The following is an 18,418-nucleotide window of genomic DNA, read 5'->3' on the forward strand; positions in this document are numbered from 1 at the left end:
CGAGCACAGCACCCCAGACAGCCCCGCCGGCCACTCAGACCCCAGGCCCACCTGTGGCTGAGCGGTGCCGTGTCCTTCAGGCCCACGAGTCCTCAGTGGCACACCTGGGCCCGGGCTCTGCTGGGAGCCCATTTGTTAGTGCTTCCTGTGTGAGCTGCCTCTTCAGGACCCCCGGCCGGTTCAGGGAATGTCCTGGTCCGGAGGCCTGGACACCTGCCCAGGAACAGAGGGAACCCAGTCTGGAGTCTCCTGCGTGCCCCAGCTCCCCTCCTGTTCCCAGTAAATCCCCGTTTGTCAGTAGCTCCGAGCACGGATGGCCGTTGGGGCAGCCTGGCCACAGGGAGGGGTGGGCGTGGAGGCCTAGCCCCCTCCTCTTCCACCATGGCTCTCTTCTCTGGGACCCCCCCCTCTGTCTCATGGTTCCCTGTCCACGGCTTCACGAGGCTGCAGGCTCGCCCCCTGCTCACCCTGCCCTTCTCGGATCCAGCTTGTCCTCCGCGCTTCCCGCTCCAGCACGGTGCGGCCGTGATGGGCTGCAGTTACGGGTTATAAACCCGCACAGCGGGTCGGTTCACGGAGGTGCTGGAGGGGGATTGTTACCGGTCTAAGCTCCTACCGCGCACCACACGACAGGCCAATATCGAGAGGCGAGTTGTTGGGACAGGGAGTAACGACTTTATTCGGAAATCCAGCAGACCAAGAGGATGGTGGGCTCGTGCCCCGAAGAACCATCTTGCCTGACTTAGAATTCAGGCTCCTTTTAGACGAAAAGGGGAGGGAGAGTAAAGCCAAACGCTTCCTGGTTCCCATCAGCCCCCAGAGGGGATGTGTTCATTTCTTCCTGGCTGCAGTCATTCACAGGTGGGCCTGGGCAGGAGGTTTCCTGTGAGCTGAACAAAGGTATTTTAGCTTAACGGTCATTACCTGGGAGGCAGGGTTCCCAGAGATGGGCCACTATGTATAATTTAAGCTTATAGGCAACATCTCTTTAGTGATGAACTTGTGACAGGATACAAAGGTTCTTCCCTATTACAAGATCACGTTGTGTGAACAGAGCAGGATGCCGAGGGGGCGCGCCTGCCGAGGGTCTCCCAGCCCCACTGTCTCTGTCCTGGCAGAGCCCCCCGTGCCCCCCCAGTCCTGCCGAGGTTTGCCTGGGGTGCCACTTTTCCCACATCCTGGGATCTCTGCTGCACTGGGAACCACGGCAGCAGTGTGGCGTGTTGGTAGCCCAGGCCAGTGCAGGGTGAGGAGGGCAGGTGGGCTGGCCAGTCAGGGACAGGGCACTGCCCAAGGGAAGGGGGTCCGGCCAGCGGCTGGGGGCCAGTCCGTCAGGGCCTGTGGCTGAAAGTCAGGTCTGTGGTCAGGATCCAGCGGGTGGCCAGGACTCCGGGAAGGCTCTGAGGTCGGGTGACTGCTGTGGTCAGGTGCCGCGAGGCCGCAGGGGCAGGGAGCCGGGTAGGTGGCCGGCACGGACCAAGCTGGGACCTGTGCACAGCTTGCCGGGCAGGGGCTCACCCAGCCTGTGGCCTTGCATGGTGCTTGCTAAATATGTGTGTCGCTGAGTACCTTTTCATTAGCAGGCCAAGTAACTGGTGTAAGAGCTGTTTATTCTGAGCTTAACATTAAATAAAGAAGCAAATGGGTCAAAATTAATAGAAAAGAGTTGTATGTTTGAGACAGTGTTTGGTCATCAAAAAACAAGAAGTGTAGGACTTCCCTGGTGGCGCAGAGATTAAGAATCCTCCTGCCAATGCAGGGGACACAGACAGGTTCGAGCCCTGGTCCCGGAAGATCCCACAAGCCGTGGAGCAACTAAGCCCGTGCGCCACAACTAGTGAGCCTGTGCTCTAGAGCCCGCGAGCCGCAACTACTGGGCCCACATGCCACAACTACTGAAGCCCCCGCGCCTAGAGTCCGTGCTCCGCAACAAGAGAAGCCACCGCAATGAGAAGCCCGCGCACCACAGTGAAGAGTAGCCCCCACTCCCCAAAACTAGAGAAAGCCCGCGCGCAGCAACGAAGACCCAGCGCAGCCAAAAATAACTAACTAAATAAAGTGTGCCCGTGAGGAATGCAGCTCTGGGCTTGCCCTACCGCCCTCACCTGGCGTCTGAGCTGAGCAGCCAGGACCCCAGAGGGAGCCCCAAGGGTGGGAACGGGCACTCTGGTGTTGGGCGTGGCTCCCGTGGGCGTGGCTCCCGTGAGCGCGGGAACTTTGCGAAGCCCGGACTCATCGTGCTGTGTTTTGAACTAACAGAGATCTTGCTTCTTCTCCCCCCTCTTTAAGAGCCGAGGACCCGCCAGCTCAGCAGCCTCCAAAAGGGCAGGCCCAGGTCAATAATGGAGCAGGTAGGCCTGGGGGACGGAGGTGGGGTGGGAGGGTTGTTGGTTCTGTTCCCGGGCGTACCTGCTCACTTCCGGGGACCCCCTCCTGTTGGAACTGGGTTAGTGTCTCTGATTACCGGTTGGTGAGTCTCCGTAGCAGATGCAAGGCATTCGATCAAAACATGACTTTATTTTCTCCTAAAAATACAACGCGACATGTCCCCCAGCCCTTCCCCAAAGAGGAATCATGTCGTGGTCACACTGGCTGCTTGGCCCCTGGCCTGGCGACCTGCTTGCTTCCAGAGGCCGGCTGTCCTGACAAGGGGGTGAGTGGGGAGGTGGGGTCAGCTGCGGGCATTGTGCCCAGCGCCCCCCAGGTCAGGACGCAGAGCTGCTTTCAGTGCCTTCTCTTCCCACCCCGGGCTCGAGTTCCTTACCTCCCTCCGCACTTGGCACTTTCTGAAATTGTCCTTCAGAGGATGGCATGGGGGGAAACTGGGCTTCTCGAGGGGCCGGATTTGTGGTGGACCCAGGTCCCTCGCAGGCTGACCGTTGACGCTAAGCCCCTGCCTGTGCTGGGGGCTCAGAGAGCCACACCAGGAGGGCCTTCGGTTAAGCCCTGCCCAGTGTAAAGGTGAGGAGACCGAGGCCCGGGAGGGAAGGCCTCTCAGGCTTACGCTCCAGGTGGAGGCTGAGCTCAGACCAGGGCCGGGTCCTGGCGCCCTACCTGCCGTCCAGAGAGGGAGACGCCTCTTTCCCAGGGCCCCGGTGCTGGACCCGCCGACGGGCTGGCCGGGTGCGGCATTGGCTGCTGTGTCCACTGGGTCATGGTCCCCTTGGGTTCTCAGGGTTCATGACCAGTGGCCCAGGTTCCGAGCCAGGTACAGCACTAGAGACCCCCCGCCCCCCGCCCAGGCCCCTGCTGTGTGTGGCGATTGATGAGCCTGCTGCACTGGTGGGAAGTGTCAGAGGAGAGTCCGTCCACCCCGTACCCACACCGAGGGTCGCCGTGTCGTGCTCTGCGTGGGAGGTGGGGAGTGTGGGTAGGGAGGGAAGGACGCCACCGAGTGCAGCCCCGAGGACGTAGGTGGCGGGGACGGGTGCTCTCCGTGGCGCTGGGGTGGAGTGGGGCTCGGGAGCGCCGTGAGGCCTGTCCACTCGGGCAGCCGGCCTGACCTAGACCCGGGGTCGGCGAACTACAGCTCCCCATCTGCCTTTACGTTGAAAAACATCTTCTCACACTTTTAAATGGTTGAAAACAAATCAAAAGGATTTGACACGTGAACGTTCCATAAATTTCAACTTTCGGCGGCGTCAGTGTGGTTTCCTGGGGATGCAGCCACGCCCGTCCCATTACTCACTGTCCGCAGCTGCTGTCCAAGCGGTTATAGGGCTGAGCCTGCCTAGACTCTCTCCCTAAAGACCCTGTCGTGCTCCAGGTGGGCTGCGAGAACCCCGGGCCCTTGCCGCCCCTCCTCTGGGCATTTCTGAGCCTCGCGGGCTCTGTGTGCACCACCCTCCATCCCCCGGCCTCCGTCCCTTCGAGCTGGCAGCACACGCCCACCTGCGTGCACTCCATCCCCCTCTAACTGTGGTGGGACGGCGCCCCCTGCAGGCGACTCCACGACCTGCTCTTGGACGGGACGGACTTGTTCCGCGGGATTCGGGCTGGTTTTCTGAGTCTGATGTGGGTGACTTCACTGGGGCCCCCAGCGGACCACAGCCCCTGACGCACGCCCACTGGCTGTTCCCCAGGGTCCGGGTGTCCCTGGGAGTGAGCCCACCTGGCCACTTCCCAGACCAAGCAGTGTGCCCGGCGGTGGCGGGTGGTCAACGCAGCGCCAGCGGTGGGCTGAGAGCTCGCCTGGACGGCACCTGTGCTGGGGACAGCCTCCAACAAGCCGGGGGTCGGTGTGAGGAACATGGGGACCCCCGGGGTCTGCGTCGGTTGGTTTGCACCTCGTGGTGAAGTGGGTCGGGCTCTGTTCTCAGGGCACGCGGCCCCTCACGGTTCTGGCGTGGACGCGCCCTCGCTGGCCCGGCCGGGCGCCCCACCCGCCAGTGCCCCCGCCTCTGCCGCTCTGTGAGGCCCCTCCCGGCCTGCTGCCCTCACCCGGACCCCCGCCCCGTCCTGCAGACCGACGGAGCCAGGGGCTGTGCCCCCGTGTCCAGAAGTGGTTCTATGAGAAATTCGGGGAGTACGTGGAGGACTTCCGGTTCCAGCCCGAGGAGAGCACGGTGGAGACGGAGGAGCCCCTCAGCGCCCGGAGGTGGGGCCCTGGTGGAGGTCGGGGTGGAGGGATGGAGCAGGACAGGCCTCCTCGGGGCGGCAAGCAAAGCCGGGGAGGTTTCGCGGGGGCCGGCCGCACGGCCGTGCCCCCCAGTCAGTGGTCGTACTGGTGCTTTGCGACAGATGCCACGCGGGGACGGTGGCGACCCCAAGAGTGCCCGCGGGCCGGGCTCTCAGACTCGGGTGGGGGCAGCGTGGGCAGGAGACGAGGAAGCCGCCCCTCGTGGGTCACCCGTGCTCCCCGAGGGCCCGCAGGGAGCTGCGGGGTCAGGACGCGGCTGCAGCCGAGTGGGTGCTGGCGCTCATCTCTTCCCCCCTCTTAGGTTGACCGAGAACATGAGGAGGCTCAGTAAGTACCCGGCGTGGACTTAGTAAGTACCCGCTCGTCTCTGGCTGTGTTGAGCCGCTGGGGCCAGGGCCGCCCGGGGGGTGACTGCGGTCTTGCACTGAACTGGACTTGCTTCCGGAAGCACATTTTTCAGGATTTTCCAGCCCAGCCTTCTTCCTAACGCTGTGGGAAGTATGTCCCAGGCCCACCCCGTCCGTCTGTCCGCCCCTGGCCCATGGCCAGAAGCCGAGTTTCCCTCCAGGCCTGGGAGCCCCAGCGAAACGTGGTGCTTCTCCAGATACTTGTCAGGTCCCGGGGTCTGTGAACTAAACCCCCGTTCCCCGCCTGCGGGCACGGGCCGGGGCAGACAGGCAGACTCTAGACGTCTCCCCGTGGGGACGGAGGACGGACCGCAGCCCGGGAGTGGCCGCGGGAGCGCTGGCCTGGGGTCAGGCGCGCTGGGAGCCCGCGACGGTTGGGGTTTGCTTTGCTCCTTTTGGTTCCCTCCCCCGCCCCGCACCGCCAGCTGCTGCAGCAGCCGGACCGCCAGGTGTGTCCGAGGGCCGGGCTAGCGCTGGCCTGACCGCGTGGCCTGTTCTGTCCCCAGAGCGCGGTGCCAAGCCTGTCACCAGCTTTGTGAAGAACCTCTCTGCCTTATCCGACTGGTACTCCGTCTACACGTCTGCCATCGCCTTCACCGTGAGTGCTCCCCGCGGGTGGCTGGTGGGCTGTGCACCCTCCCTGAGGTTTCCTGAGGGACCCCCCCCCCCCATCCCTGCCGTGCGGGGCAGCTCCCGGCCTCGGTGTTTCCGTCTGTAAAGTGGGCTGCAGGGCAGTTGTAAGGACTGGATAAGGGTGTTGTGGGGTGCAGCCCGGGGCTGGCACTGGGGCTCCCCGCCTGCCCAGAATCCCTGCAGCAGTGTTCTCAGGAGAGGGCCTCGTGCCAAGCTTATGGCCGACTTTCCCAAGTGGGTTGGGGAAGGGCCGGTGGGGCGGTCTGTCTGCTTGTGCAGAAACCAGCCGTCCCTCCCATCAGGCACCGGCGGCTGGGGGAGGCTCCTGGCGGGCGCACAGTGGCCTAGGGGCCAAGCAGGCCACCAGGCCTGGGGAAGGTAGGCGGCGTTGGGCCAGCATCAAGGGGTGCTTTGGGGAAGACAGGCCCAGTCGCAGTCTGAATTGTCCTGCGGTGGCTGCTCCCAGCCCTGCCTGGGGAGGCCCTGCTGTCCAGTGGAAGGAGGAAGGAGGATGGAGGGGGAGAGCCACAGCCCCCGAAGGCCCCATCTCTGCAGAGGCCCCCATAGGTGGCCTCCACCTGAGAGGGTCCCGAGGGCTGCCCTGAAGCCCCAGGGGCCCACCGTCCACCGGGGAGATGGGTGTTGTGCACATGCAGAGGACAGGCCGTGGTGGCCAGGGGCCAGCCCCCTCCACCCTGGAGCTCTCCTCCGGCCACCCTTCACAAGCACTCTGCTCCATGGGGCCTTGGCTGCTTTGGGTCCCAGGTCCCTAGTTCCGCCTGTGTGTTACGGCTGAGCTAGCCCTGCCCGCCGTTCAGACCACCTGCCAGGCCTCCTCCTGAACCCACCGCATGCGTCCCCTACACTCTCTGAGCGCCAGCGCTGTGCCCCGCGCTCTGCCTGCCCTGTGGCGCGGGGTAGACGGTCAGCAGTGCTGGGTACGCGGATGCCTCCGGCTCTGGCAGGTGGGCCCGCAGCGGCGGTGGGCCAGGGCCTCTCTGTGGGGTCAGCCCTCCTCCTGTGATCCCGGGCCACGTCCAGGCTGCTCCTTCCGGGGCATAACCGCTCCCCGCCCACCCAGAGCAGTGTTTCCATCTCACCTCCTCCCTGAGCGGGTTTGTCTACGCTGCGTGCCCTGGTCCTCGGGCCTGCAGAGGGCTGCTGGGGCCTGGTCTCCCTCCCTGCGAGCGCGGCCTGCCTGGCTTGGGGAGAGAGGGATCTGGTCTGTCCTGAACCACGCTGGCAGGTCGCCTAACCGTCTCCTTCCCGACCCGTTTCTCTCCAAACCCGCAGGTGTACATGAATGCCGTGTGGCATGGCTGGGCCATCCCCATGTTCTTATTTCTAGCAATTTTGAGGTTATCCCTCAATTACCTCATAGCCAGGTAGGTGCTCCGGTTTGTTGTGTGTTCGCGGCTGTGCTGTCTTCCTGCGTTACGCGCACGGCAGGGCACGTGCTAAGCCGGCTCTGCGTCACGTGCTGGCGTTTTGGGAGGTTGTCCTCTGATAGTTCCCGAGCCCCCAGGAGGATGGTTCGCTGCAGCGGGCAGGGTGATTCCCAAACCCCAGCAGCTCTTCCCAGCAGGCTGCCAGCGGGTGCCGGCTTTGGGGTCACTCCGGCCCCTCCTCTGGTCGTGCTGCTTTTGGGCAGGGAAGTCCCCCCTCCACACACACCTCAGCAGTGACATCCCAATGGGTGGAGGGGGGTTGACGGAGCTGCAGCGGTTCTGTGCCCTGGGAGGTCCCCACTGGTCGGGGTGCAGGTGCCGAAGAGGCGCTGGGACTCAGCAACCCCAGACAGAGCCCAGGGCCACGCGGTGTCTTCCCTGCGCCCTCTCCGAGCACCCCCTTTCCATCTCGAGGCTGGGGGTGGGCGGCGCTATTGGAAGTCAGCACGCTGGGGTGGGAACCCCGCATCCCCGGGCCCTCCTGGGTCTGTGTGGACCTGAGGTCGCCCCCCAGAGTGAACCCCAGCTTCATGTCGGGCCTGAGAGGAGGCCCCTGCCTTCTGTATTTTCACTGAGCCGTTCAAAAGTTCACTGTTTTTCTAGGTGCTTCTCTGCGGCTGCCTAAGTTGGTTCATTTGAAAATGTTTCTCATAGAAAACTTTTAAGCGCTTATGAAAGGGTTCTCCGTGCCCAGACTAGACGTGGTTCACTAAAGTGGTTGCCATTGCCATTTATTTTGAGAGGCCCGTCACCTCTGGGTGTTTGTAAATGTGTGCCCACCCCCAGGAGGGCCCCTGGGGAGGGATCCGTGGGGGTGACCTGGGTCACCTCTCAGGAGCCTAGGAGGGGGCCCTGGTGGTCTCGGCAGACGGCCGGGTGTTTCTGAAGCTCCTGCCCCAGTGGCCAAACTTTCCGGGGGCGGCTCCTAGCTGGGAGCACCGGCCTGGTGACTTAACGTCACCCCTCTACGGCCGCCGCCTGCAGACGATGCTGTCTCCTGTTTGCCAGGGGCTGGAGGATACAGTGGAGCATCGTGCCTGAAGTGTCCGAAGTGGTGGTGAGTCCTGGGCGGGGCCCCATCGCCGGGGGGGGGGGGCCAGGCTCCACCCGCCAGTGCTGTGCGGGGGCCGCAGGTCCCCCGAGGCCTCCAGGTGCAGCTGTGCGGACGCCGGCGGGGAACCCTGCCAGGCGAGGAGAGGTCGGGGAGGAGGAGGCCAGCCGCCCCTACGCGGAGCCCTGTGTGGCCGCACCCTGACCCCTCGCCAGCTGATGCCCGAGTGCCCTTCACGAGCCTGGGCTTGGCTGCGTGGGAAGCAGGTTGGCCTGGCCGGGCTTGGCTTGACCTGACCCTCCTCAGCTGGGACGTGATGTGGAAGGGAAGTAGCGAGGGGGCCCCTGTAGCCGCTCACAGCCTCCCGTGGAGGGAGGTGAACGATGGATGGGCTGGACCAGTGGCCTGCCGCCCGACTGTGTAAACAAGGTTTTGTTGGTCCCTGTCAACGCCTGTTCGTTTACGCTGTGGCTGCTTTGGGGCTGCAGCAGCCAAGCTGCTGTGACCAACCATTGGGCCTGCGGAGGCACATGTGCTTATCACCTGGCCCTTTACAGAAAGTTTGCCCACCACTCTACGGGGGACTCTGGCCCGTGGGGCTGAACCACCGGGCACAGGCAGGAGGGAGGCCACGGTGCGTCCATGGGCTTCATCAGGTGTTTGAGCACCTACCATGTGCGTAGAGCTCACAGTAGGGGTGCAGGATGTGGTGGTGTCTGCAGGGGCCCCTTTAGACAGGGGTCAGGGAGGGTGTCTCTGGGGAGGCAGGCCTGTGTCCTTTGGCCCTGGTACCTGGAGGTCTTAGGGAGTTTCTTGCTGAATGAACTCAGACAAGCAGGACAAAATCAGGCCCCCCTGCTGGGACCTCAGTTCCCCCCGCCTGTGAAGTGCGGGGTGGGCGCGGGCTCTGTGGTCTCAGATGCACCTCTGAAGGTGATCTGTTTAAGCAGCCCTGCCCAGCTGGGGGGCTGCCTACCACCCTCTCAGGCACCAGACGGGTGTCAGCTAGCACAGCTGCCCGGGCTGCCCCCTCGGGCTGGGCCCCCCAGGGATGCCCGTCCCTCTGACTGTGTCGGGCGGGGCAGCAGAGACCTGGTCCCCGGGCTGGGAGGCCTCCTTGCTGTTTTTGTCAGTAATTTCTCTGAACTGTTAAATTTCAGTGGAAATTCTCTTTCCCCTTTGACTGAAGGAGCCTCCAAAGGAAGACCTGACCGTGTCTGAGAAGTTCCAGCTCGTGCTGGACGTCGCCCAGAAAGCCCAGGTACCGCTGCTGGGCTCCAGGTGGGGGGACCCCAGCTACCCAGCCCTCCAGGCCTGGCTTGTCTGGGAGCTGACACCCGAGACAACCCGATTGGTGGGGAGGGCCCTCTTGGCTTGGCCTGACGCCGGCGCCCCGGCTGGTGGAGGCCTTCCTGACCAGTGCCAGGCCAGCTCCCGGGAGGGTGCAGGCCTGGGTCCCTCGTCTCGAGCGGTGCCTTAACCCGTGATTCGGATCGGACCATCACCCGGTCCTCGGCCTGGGAGCGGCTGGGCAGGACCACGGGCTCCGTGGCGCCGGCCGTGGTCTCCCGGGCGCTGGGCGTCTACAGCATTGCCCTGTGGCCCCGGGGGTCTGTCGTGACCGCAGCTGCTTCTTCACACAGAACCTCTTTGGCAAGATGGCCGACATCCTGGAAAAGATCAAGAAGTAAGTCATCAGCCCCCGGCCGGCCGCGTCGAGGCTGCGCCCGCCACCTGGCTGAACCTCCCCTCTCCCTTCCAGCCTGTTCATGTGGGTGCAGCCTGAGATCACACAGAAGCTGTACGTCGCGCTGTGGGCCGCCTTCCTCGCCTCCTGCTTCTTCCCCTACCGCCTGGTGGGGCTGGCCCTGGGTAAGGAGCCTGCCGGACGGTCAGCGCGCCGCGCCGTCTCATCAGCACCGTCCATGGTGCGTGGGTGGGGGGCGGGCAGGGGGCGCCCGGCCTGAGCTGGAGTGTTGGGTGTGGCGGTCACACAGTTCGGGGGCCTCATGGTCTGGGCACTGTCCCCACCTGCCCTTCGGCCCCCAACGTGCAGGTGGGTCCTCCGTCTCTCGCCCCCTCCCCGCCCCCCCTCGTCAGGAAAACCGGGGCAGGCAAATGAGGCCGTGGGGGGAAGGACAAACGCCAACGGAAGTGCAGCGTGCTCCGGGCTGTCTGTCTCGTTTCTCTGGGGACCTGGGCCAACGCAGGTGCCCTGACCGGGGTGTGGGAGCCCCTGGCCATCACTGCCGGCTCACCTAGTCAGGGGTGGGCAGGCTGGGGACGGGTCCCCTGAAGTCCTGCTCACGTCCCCTTTGGAGGATGGTGACTCGTGGTTTTGTTTGGTCGGTCGGTTTCAGGGACAGGTTAGTGTTTGGCCTGAGCCACCTCTGGGTTGGAGGCAACAACACACCCACAGAAGTGGCTTCCCTTTCAGCTGGGGTCACTTCCCTGCCCTGTGTAACCACCCCAGGACCATCGGCCCACACCTGGGTCCCGGGAGGCCCTCCACGGAGCACCCCGCAGGGCGGGGACCGCCGTGCCGGCCACACGGGCAGGGCCGCAGGGTCCTGGAGAAACGGGACCTCATTCTGCCCCTAGGACTCTACGCCGGAATCAAGCTTTTTGTCATCGATTTTATCTTCAAACGCTGCCCGAGGCTGAGAGCCAAGTATGACACTCCCTACATCATCTGGAAGAGTCTCCCTACGGACCCCCAGCTCAAGGAGCGCTCCAGCACCGCTGTGTCACGAAGGGTAGGCCCCGCGGCGGCCGGGAGATGCGCCGGCCACACGCCGCTGTCCCTCACTTCTGGCTTGCGGGGAGGCTGGTGTCTTTGACTCTCGGGGCCCTTGAAACAGACAACTTAAGACAGCTGCGGGGGTGGATTCGCTGTGACCGGCTCTGCTGTCCCGAAGGTCCAGGGCGGACACCCTGGGGCTGGCCAGCCCTGGGCAGGGGACGGCTGCTGGGGGAGGCTGTGCAGCGCTTGGAGGCTGGTCAGGGGGCCCCTACCCACCTAGGCTGGCTGGGGAGTGGGCCCCGCCAGGTGCGGCTGGCCCCCAGGCCAAGGGCAGGAGGGTACAGGGTGTTGGCCGTGACTGCCGAGACCCTGGGAGCCCTGGGAGTGACTGCTCTCTGGTTGGGTGCCAGGTCCCTGCTGTTCCTGGCAAGGGGACAGCAAGGCCGAGATGGGCACATTTTGTGCTCATGGGCTGGGACTGGGTGGAAGGCCATGTGGGCATTAGTTAGGCACCCTGTCCAGAGCCAGGACGAGGAGGGCAAGCTGGCCTTGGTGCTCCTCCTGGGGTCTCAGACTAGTGGGGAGGTTCTGGGCTTAGTAGGACTCCCACGGAGGTGTAGGAGGGCTTCCTGGAGGAGGTGACGTTGGATTTCAGAGTCTCGCGTATGAGTGTCCTTTGAGGAAAGGGTGTCTGGGAACTGATGCTTTTGTCCGTGGAAGGGAAGCTCTGGGTCAAGTGTGGATCAGGCTTCCTGGGTTCTAGGACAACAAAGCTTGTTGGGGCCCCAGACTCGCAAGCCAGGTGTGCAGCCGGGCAGGCAGGAGCAGCCCGCACCTTGGGGAGCTGGTGGGTGGGCTCTGGTCACGCAGAAGGAGGTGGACCCAAGGGGTGAGGCCCAAGAGCGGGCAGCCTGGCTCCCTAAGTGTCGTAGACCCGAGCGGCTGGGAGGTGGGCTTCCCGGGGTGGAGGGCGACCCCACCAGGGCGTCCCGCGGCCGTGTGTCTGCGCGTGCTGCTTGCTCAGCTGGTGTTTACCGACCGCCTCGCGTCACGTGGACCCACCTTTCCTTCCGTTGTGGTCGCACGTGTCTGTGGTCCCGTCCGGCCAGCTGTCGGGACACAACGGTACGGTGTCTGTGTGGTACCCGCACCCCCACGCTGTGCCCTGATGCCGCGCGTTGCTGTGGTCTGACTCCGTCTGACTTGCCAACCTTGCTCTCAGTGGCCCGTCCCGCGGCCGGTCCCGGTGTCCGCAGCGCGGGCGTGAGCGCCTGCCGGCACCGCGCTGACCGCACGTGCTGGGTCGGGCTCGGAACAGCGTGACGTCACGGGGAGAGGGTCTGCCCGCCGCAGCCGGGCTGCTCTGCCTAGACCGGGGCTCGTGGGCGAGGAGGACGGGACCCCACGTCTGGGTGTGCCTGCCTCTCCGCTCGTCCACGCGTGGGGCGGGGCCTGGGCGGGGCCTGGGTGGGGCGGGGCTAGGCTGCGTGCGTGCGTGCGTGCGTCCCGGCTCGGCCCCGCCCCCTCACGCCCGCCCACGGCTTCCCCCCCCCCCCCTCCCCGCCCCTGGCCGGCGGGGCTGACGGCGACGTCGTGTGCCCTCGGCAGCCGCAGACGGCCTCCTCGCGGAGCTACGTGACCAGCGCGCCCGCCGGCCTGAACAAGGACGAGGACGCCAGCCGCGTCCACGGCGCCAAGAAGAGCAATTTCCACGAAATCTTTAACTTGACAGAAAACGAGCGTCCGCTGGCGGGTACGTGTGTGCTGAGCCCGTGGCCAGGCGGGGTCGCCCGCCCCAGTGCTGGGGGGCCCGACGGGGGCCGAGGGAGGGCCGCCCGCCCGCCTCCCCCTTCCCGGGCTTCCTGGGCGGGTGGGTCGGAGGGGCCGGGCGCGTCTGCAGTGGGTGGCTTGACAGCGGAAAGGCAGGCAGGCCGGCCGGCCGGCCGGCCGGCCCCGAAGCGGAGCCGCAGAGCGCGACTCGGCGTGGCCGCCAGCCTCGGCGCCACGCGTGCAGGGGCTTCCCGGTCCTGCTTTGGCCCGCTCGTCCCTTGCTGTGGCCTCCTAGAAAGCTGGGTGGTGACAGGTGACTCGGGAGCCCAGGGCCCTGCTCGGCCTCCCCCGAAACACCTGCGCTGCCCGGCTCTCTGTGAGGCGGGTTGGGGGCTCTTCAGCGATTTGGCGTCTGTCGTGTGTGATGCCAACTGCAGAAAGAGAACTTTGGAGAATTTAAGTTTTGACCTTCTCCTGAGCCCTCTTTCTGCTGACCCAGACCGTGAACCTTGAGAGTCAGGGCCGTAGTTTGATTTATTTAAATTGTGCTTTTCCTTTAAAAAACAACAACAACAAAATCCCCGCCCATTGACGTGGGAGGGGAAAACATCTGCTTTCCAGAGGCTCTCAGAGGCCACTTTCCTCCCACTGTGGGTTTCACCTGATGGCGGAGGGTGAACGTCAGTATATCCTTGAAAAGCCAGTGCTGATGGTTCCAACATGAAGTCAGAGGGCGGGTATTTCCAGTAGGAAAGGTCACGGGCCGCTTTTGTCCCCGTCAGTGTGTGAGAGCGGCTGGCGGTGCTGCTTGATAAACAGAGACCGGAAGATGCCGACCGACTACATCAGGAACGGGGTCCTGTACGTGACGGAGAAGTGAGTGAGGCCGGCGGCGGGCGGGCGCGCCCTCCGGCTGGGGCCAGGATGAGACGGGGCTCCTCGCAGGCCCCGCGGTCCAGGGCGGCCTAGCCGTGGGGACCCCTAGCCCTGCCGAGAGCCCGACTCCTGCTGGCTCCCGGCCGCCGGGTGGGGAGGTGCTGCCTCTGAGCCGGCCGCAGCCGGGGCCGCAGGCCGTCATTTCCCCAGGCCCCAGAATGGCCTGGTCTGGGTACCCAACGTCGTGCGGCGGGAACCGTGCGGTTCGTTCCCCCAGCCAGGGCCCTGGCCCCAGGGCGGCAGCAGGGCTCTCGTTACCCTCCTTTCGGGGCGTAGCAGCCCAGCTACCGCCAGGGGTGGGAGGGGCGGAGCAGGTGCACGGTGGGGTCTGGTCTTAGCCCTGGGGACCCTCGGCCACCTCGCCCCCCACTCTCAGCCAAGGACCACCCGTTCGTCTCCCTCGCTGGAGGAACTGGCCGAGGAGACCCCGGCCGGGCCTCAGGGACACACAGGTCTCTTGTTGGACGTCCCGGGGATGCTCACGTCATGGGAACGTGGGTCGGGTTCAGTGCAAAGCAGTGGGTTTTAAACCTGAGAAGCTGTGAGACTCGGTAAAAATGAAATCGGTTGTAAGAGGCCGGCGCGTCGCGGCAGGTGAGGGGGCCCTGTGTCTGGGCTGTGGCTGCAGCCGCCGGGCACGGTGCCCTCTGGCTCACCTGCTGGGCTGTGCTCTGTCCTCCCTTGCCCCCCGCCGCCGCCCCCGGTAGTTACCTGTGCTTCGAAAGCTCCAAGTCCGGCTTCTCCAAGAGGAACAAAGTCATCAAGCTGGTGGACATCACGGACATTCAAAAGGTGGGTGCGGCGCCCTGCTCGCCCTCACCCCCCAGTCTCAGGAGCGGAGGCGCTGCGGGGTCATGAAGCTGGCGGTCGAGTTGGGAGTGGGGTGCGATTAGAACAAGACGAGGGTTGCTGTCTGGACGGTCGGGCAGGCGGCGTTTCTCCCCGCGGCAGGGCCCAGCTTCTAGGCGGTGTCTGTGCCGAGCCCTGCGGCCCGTCGGGGGATATCCACGCGCCGCGGGCTGGGCCCTCTCTTCTGCCTGGTGGGCCAGCGCCTGGCATCCTTGCACAGATGGGAGTCGGGGCGGGGGGCAGTGAGCTGGGCCCCGGCAGCTGGGCGCCCGAGCCCGCTCTCACCGCTGTGCCGTCTGCCCCTTGGCCCTGAGACGTTCCCCCGGGGTAGGCTGTCCTGGCTCCGGCATTTTCTAGCACTTTCCGTCGTGTCACGTGGAGCAGGCACAGGTGTGCGCAGAGCCTGACACACACACCTGGCGGGGTGGCCAGGCCCACCCGCGCCCCCTCTGGGCATCCTGGGTGGGCCCCAGGGGTCCGCTGGGCAGGTGTGTCAGGAGCACCCCTGTGGCTGTGGTGGGTCCCTCCCTCCCAGAGAGGTGTGTGGTCGGTGGGGTCACAGGAGCAAGATCGGGTTGGGGGGCCTGTTACCCCCACACAGCGCTCCTGGGGAGACCCCGGCAAGGCTGGGCGGCAGTGTCAGCAGGTCTGCTGTTTCGTTCACACTGTCAGTCCTTGTTCTCTGCTGGCTGGGAAGGCCCAGGCCCGTCTGGGGCTCTGTGGAGAGTGCCCTGGGGTGTGAGGAGGGTGGCTCCGTCTCCAGGGGGGCCCGTGGTGACAGGCATGCCGTTGGCTTTCAGTACAAGGTCCTCTCCGTCCTCCCGGGGTCGGGCATGGGGATTGCCGTGTCCACGCCATCAACACAGAAAGTAAGTGCCGGGTGGGGGCCGGGGAGGGGCGGGGGGGGGGGGGGGCCCGGGCGTGGCTCTGAGCGCAGGCTGGCCAGGCTTGCGGCCGGGCAGAGGGGCCTGGGAAGCCCCCTCCCTCCCTCCCGGGGCAGGAGGCTGCGGCCCAGCGCAGGTGCTGGCGGGGAGGGGCGGCTCCATGTGGACCTGGCCGCCCACGGACTCGCCGCTGGTGCTTCCTCTCCCCGCCAGCCGCTGGTGTTCGGCGCCATGGTGCACAGAGACGAGGCGTTCGAGACCATCTTCAGCCAGTACATGAAGATCACGGCGGCGGCGGCATCGGGCGGCGACAGCTAGGGTTGCCTCGCCGTGACGTCGCTGGGAGTTTTTCTTTTTTTAATAATTCGGTAGTGCAGAAAAACTGGACATCCTCGTGATCTTTTGCAATAACCCCCTTGATCTGTGGTTTCTATTGTGTTGACCCTGCGTTTTACAGACTCCTTCGCACAGGGGTCGGGACTCTCGAGGGCGCGTCTTGTGGACACGAGGCCACCGGGAAGGATGACACGCAGGACACACCGCCAGGCACAACTGCGCCTTCTCTGTCCCCACCGGGCGGAGACCGGCGCGGCCGCACCCCGGCTCTCGGAGGCCAGTAGCTCTGCCACACCAAAGCCACACGAGGAGCATGCGGGGCCCTCCCCGGGGTGAAGGACGCCGGCGACAGGCGACGTGGGGGCCCTTGGCCAGCGCCGTGAACGGGCCCGTCCTTTAGGGAGACCCCCGTGCACGTCCCGGGAGCGCGGTGCTGACCAGCTGGCCGGGGGCCCGAGATCAGCTCCTTAGGAGGATGCGGAGCGCCGTGCGGTGGAAAGGCCCAGGAGGACAGCCGCTTCGGGGTCGCCCCGGCCTCCAGGCTGCTGTGCCGGGGTGGGTGAGGGGGACTCCCGGGCCGGGGTGGGAGTGGACCAGAGCGCCTCAGGCCCAAGGGGCCCAGGCTGGCAGAGGGCCTGCCGTGCAGGGACGTTGGGGAGTGACCGCGAGCAGAGCCCAGAGGTCGGGGTCCGCACCCCTGGTGCCTGCACACACGCGGCGGGGAGGGGGAGAGAGCCCTCGCCCTCGGGGAGGTCAGAGCGCGCGTCTCGCAGGCCCGGCCCTTCCCCGAAGCCGGCGTCCCATTGGGACTGACTGGCCGAAGGCCGCGGGGACGGACACGCCCAGGCGACGGCGGGGCCGGCGGGGCCACCCCCGCTCGGCACACTCCCGACACGGGCACCTCCGGTCCCTCAGCTTGTCCTGAGTTCTCTGGGTGTCACGGAGATCGTTGTTTTTTGAAGAAACAGAAGATTATATTTTTTACAGAGAGCAAGCTGTTTTTCTTATTTTTGTATCGTTTTTCAGACGTAATTTTTACCTTTGCTCCCCATTTGCTGGTTGGGCGGGCGATTCGGTGGCGTCACCCCTGTCACCCCTTGGTGGGGGACCCCGCGGAGTGCGCTCGGGAGCCACGCCCACCACCAGCCAGACAAGCACACGCCCCGGCCCGGTCGTGAGGTCCCGGGGCCCTGCGGTGGCTGCCCAGCTCCTGTTCCCCCTGGCGTCGGTGTCCTGTGACCTTTCAGAGACGAAGGCAGAGCCCGCCCGAGACCTGGGCTTTGCCCCACAGTCGGTGCAGGCGGACCGAGTCCTGGGGGGGGCTGTGGGTACGCACCCAGTGGGACCCCCTCTGTGCCCGGGGCAAGGCAGGGTGCGCCCTGAACTGGCCCAGGGTGACTGCGGGGCGACACCCGTGGGTGCTGCTCAAGCCCCACTCCCCGGGGCTGCTGTGGGCTCAACACGCGTCCCTGTCGGCACGGTGGGACTCTGTCCCCCGCACTGCGGGTGTGTCCCTGCGTGGAGTGGACTTGCCTCCTTCAGAGTGGCGTGGTTTGGCTTGAGTCCCTTCTGAGGAGCGAGGGAGATGAAAGCTGACCACGTGCGGGGCGGCCGTCCCCAGCTGCAGTGGCCCACGGCAGGTCCCCCTTTGGAAGCCCAGGGCCCCTGCCGGGAAGAGCGCGGGCCTGTGCGGGCTCCCTGTTGGGGAGAGCCTGGAGTTTTATTGAGTTGTGTAAATCTGGGCAGATGTTTAATTTCTGCGACTAATCACTGAATTAGAATGAATGTTAAATTTTTTATGTCTGGAGCTCGAGTCTATTTTGGATCTGTAAATACTCATTACCAGTGTAACTTTTGTTGAACAAAAGGATTGTACTGTATGAAGAACTGATGAAAAAAATGCCCCAGTAACATTTTTTTAAGAAAACCTTGTTTAAAGAAAAAGTCTTGTATAAATTATAAATTTTTATTTAAATAAACCTGTAATGCTTTGTGCTAAGGTCGGCGGGGGGCGGGGGGGGGGGGGCTCAGTTTTCCTGGCAGGGTCCCTGTGGCCACTAGCACTAGAGGGCAGTGGGGGTTTCAGCACCAAGGCCGAGGAGCGAGGTGGGCACCCAGGGAGTGGAGTGCGGGCGGGGGAAGCTGTGGACACTGGGAGGCGGGAGGCAGGGGCCCAGCTTCCAGAAGGAAGCCAAGGAGGGGTGGTGGCCAGCGGGGGAGGAGCGTCCACGGGCTGGCACACGCCTCGGGGGCGGGGGGAGCTCAGGGATGGGGCCAAAGCAGCACTTGCAGTTTGGGGTACAGGTCCTGGCCCCGTCCAGAGGCGCCTCCCCTCGGGGGCCGTGGGCATCCCTGGGACCAGCTGCTGCCTGCAGCCCTCCCCGAGGTCTGAGGCTGAGGGGGCCCTGGGCAGAGGGGTCCTTAGTAGCGCTAGTGGCTTAGCTGGTCCAGTTGCTGGCACTGAACACTGAGGGATGCAGGAAGCTGCTTGGCTTCTGCGACCCCCAAGGTCGCACACTGACCTGCGGTGGGGACACCCAAGGGCCCCCAGCCCCCTGCACCCTGAGCCCCCCGGGAGGCAGAGGCCTGCCCACATCCCTCAGGGAGTGGCCAGAGCTGGATGGAAACCAGGTCCAGTGGGCCAGCTCCGTGGTGAGGGGGGTGGCCTTGGATACCACATCCGTCCACCTATCCATCCATCCACTTCAGGCGCTGTCCTATG

At 65.1% G+C, this 18,418-nt stretch overlaps 1 protein-coding gene across 5 annotated transcripts in view; it reads left to right on the forward strand.

Moving 5' to 3' along the window:
• Positions 1-17,675, forward strand: part of GRAMD4 (GRAM domain containing 4) — a 78,400-nt gene extending 60,725 nt beyond the window's left edge. For all 5 annotated transcript variants that reach the window (XM_068560449.1, XM_068560451.1, XM_068560452.1 and 2 more), the window contains 15 exons: positions 2,290-2,351; positions 4,465-4,597; positions 4,941-4,966; positions 5,553-5,644; positions 6,973-7,064; positions 8,136-8,184; positions 9,368-9,439; positions 9,822-9,865; positions 9,941-10,050; positions 10,780-10,934; positions 12,530-12,674; positions 13,474-13,567; positions 14,335-14,419; positions 15,277-15,345; positions 15,574-17,675. In XM_068560449.1, the coding sequence (XP_068416550.1) occupies positions 2,290-2,351; positions 4,465-4,597; positions 4,941-4,966; positions 5,553-5,644; positions 6,973-7,064; positions 8,136-8,184; positions 9,368-9,439; positions 9,822-9,865; positions 9,941-10,050; positions 10,780-10,934; positions 12,530-12,674; positions 13,474-13,567; positions 14,335-14,419; positions 15,277-15,345; positions 15,574-15,678 (1,333 nt within the window). In that variant the 3' untranslated portion in view covers positions 15,679-17,675. The remainder of the gene's footprint in view (positions 1-2,289; positions 2,352-4,464; positions 4,598-4,940; positions 4,967-5,552; positions 5,645-6,972; positions 7,065-8,135; positions 8,185-9,367; positions 9,440-9,821; positions 9,866-9,940; positions 10,051-10,779; positions 10,935-12,529; positions 12,675-13,473; positions 13,568-14,334; positions 14,420-15,276; positions 15,346-15,573) is intronic.
• The last annotated feature ends 743 nt before the right edge of the window (positions 17,676-18,418 follow it).

Source organism: Eschrichtius robustus, chromosome 13, assembly GCF_028021215.1.
Source record: "Eschrichtius robustus isolate mEscRob2 chromosome 13, mEscRob2.pri, whole genome shotgun sequence".
NCBI lineage: Eukaryota > Metazoa > Chordata > Mammalia > Artiodactyla > Eschrichtiidae > Eschrichtius > Eschrichtius robustus.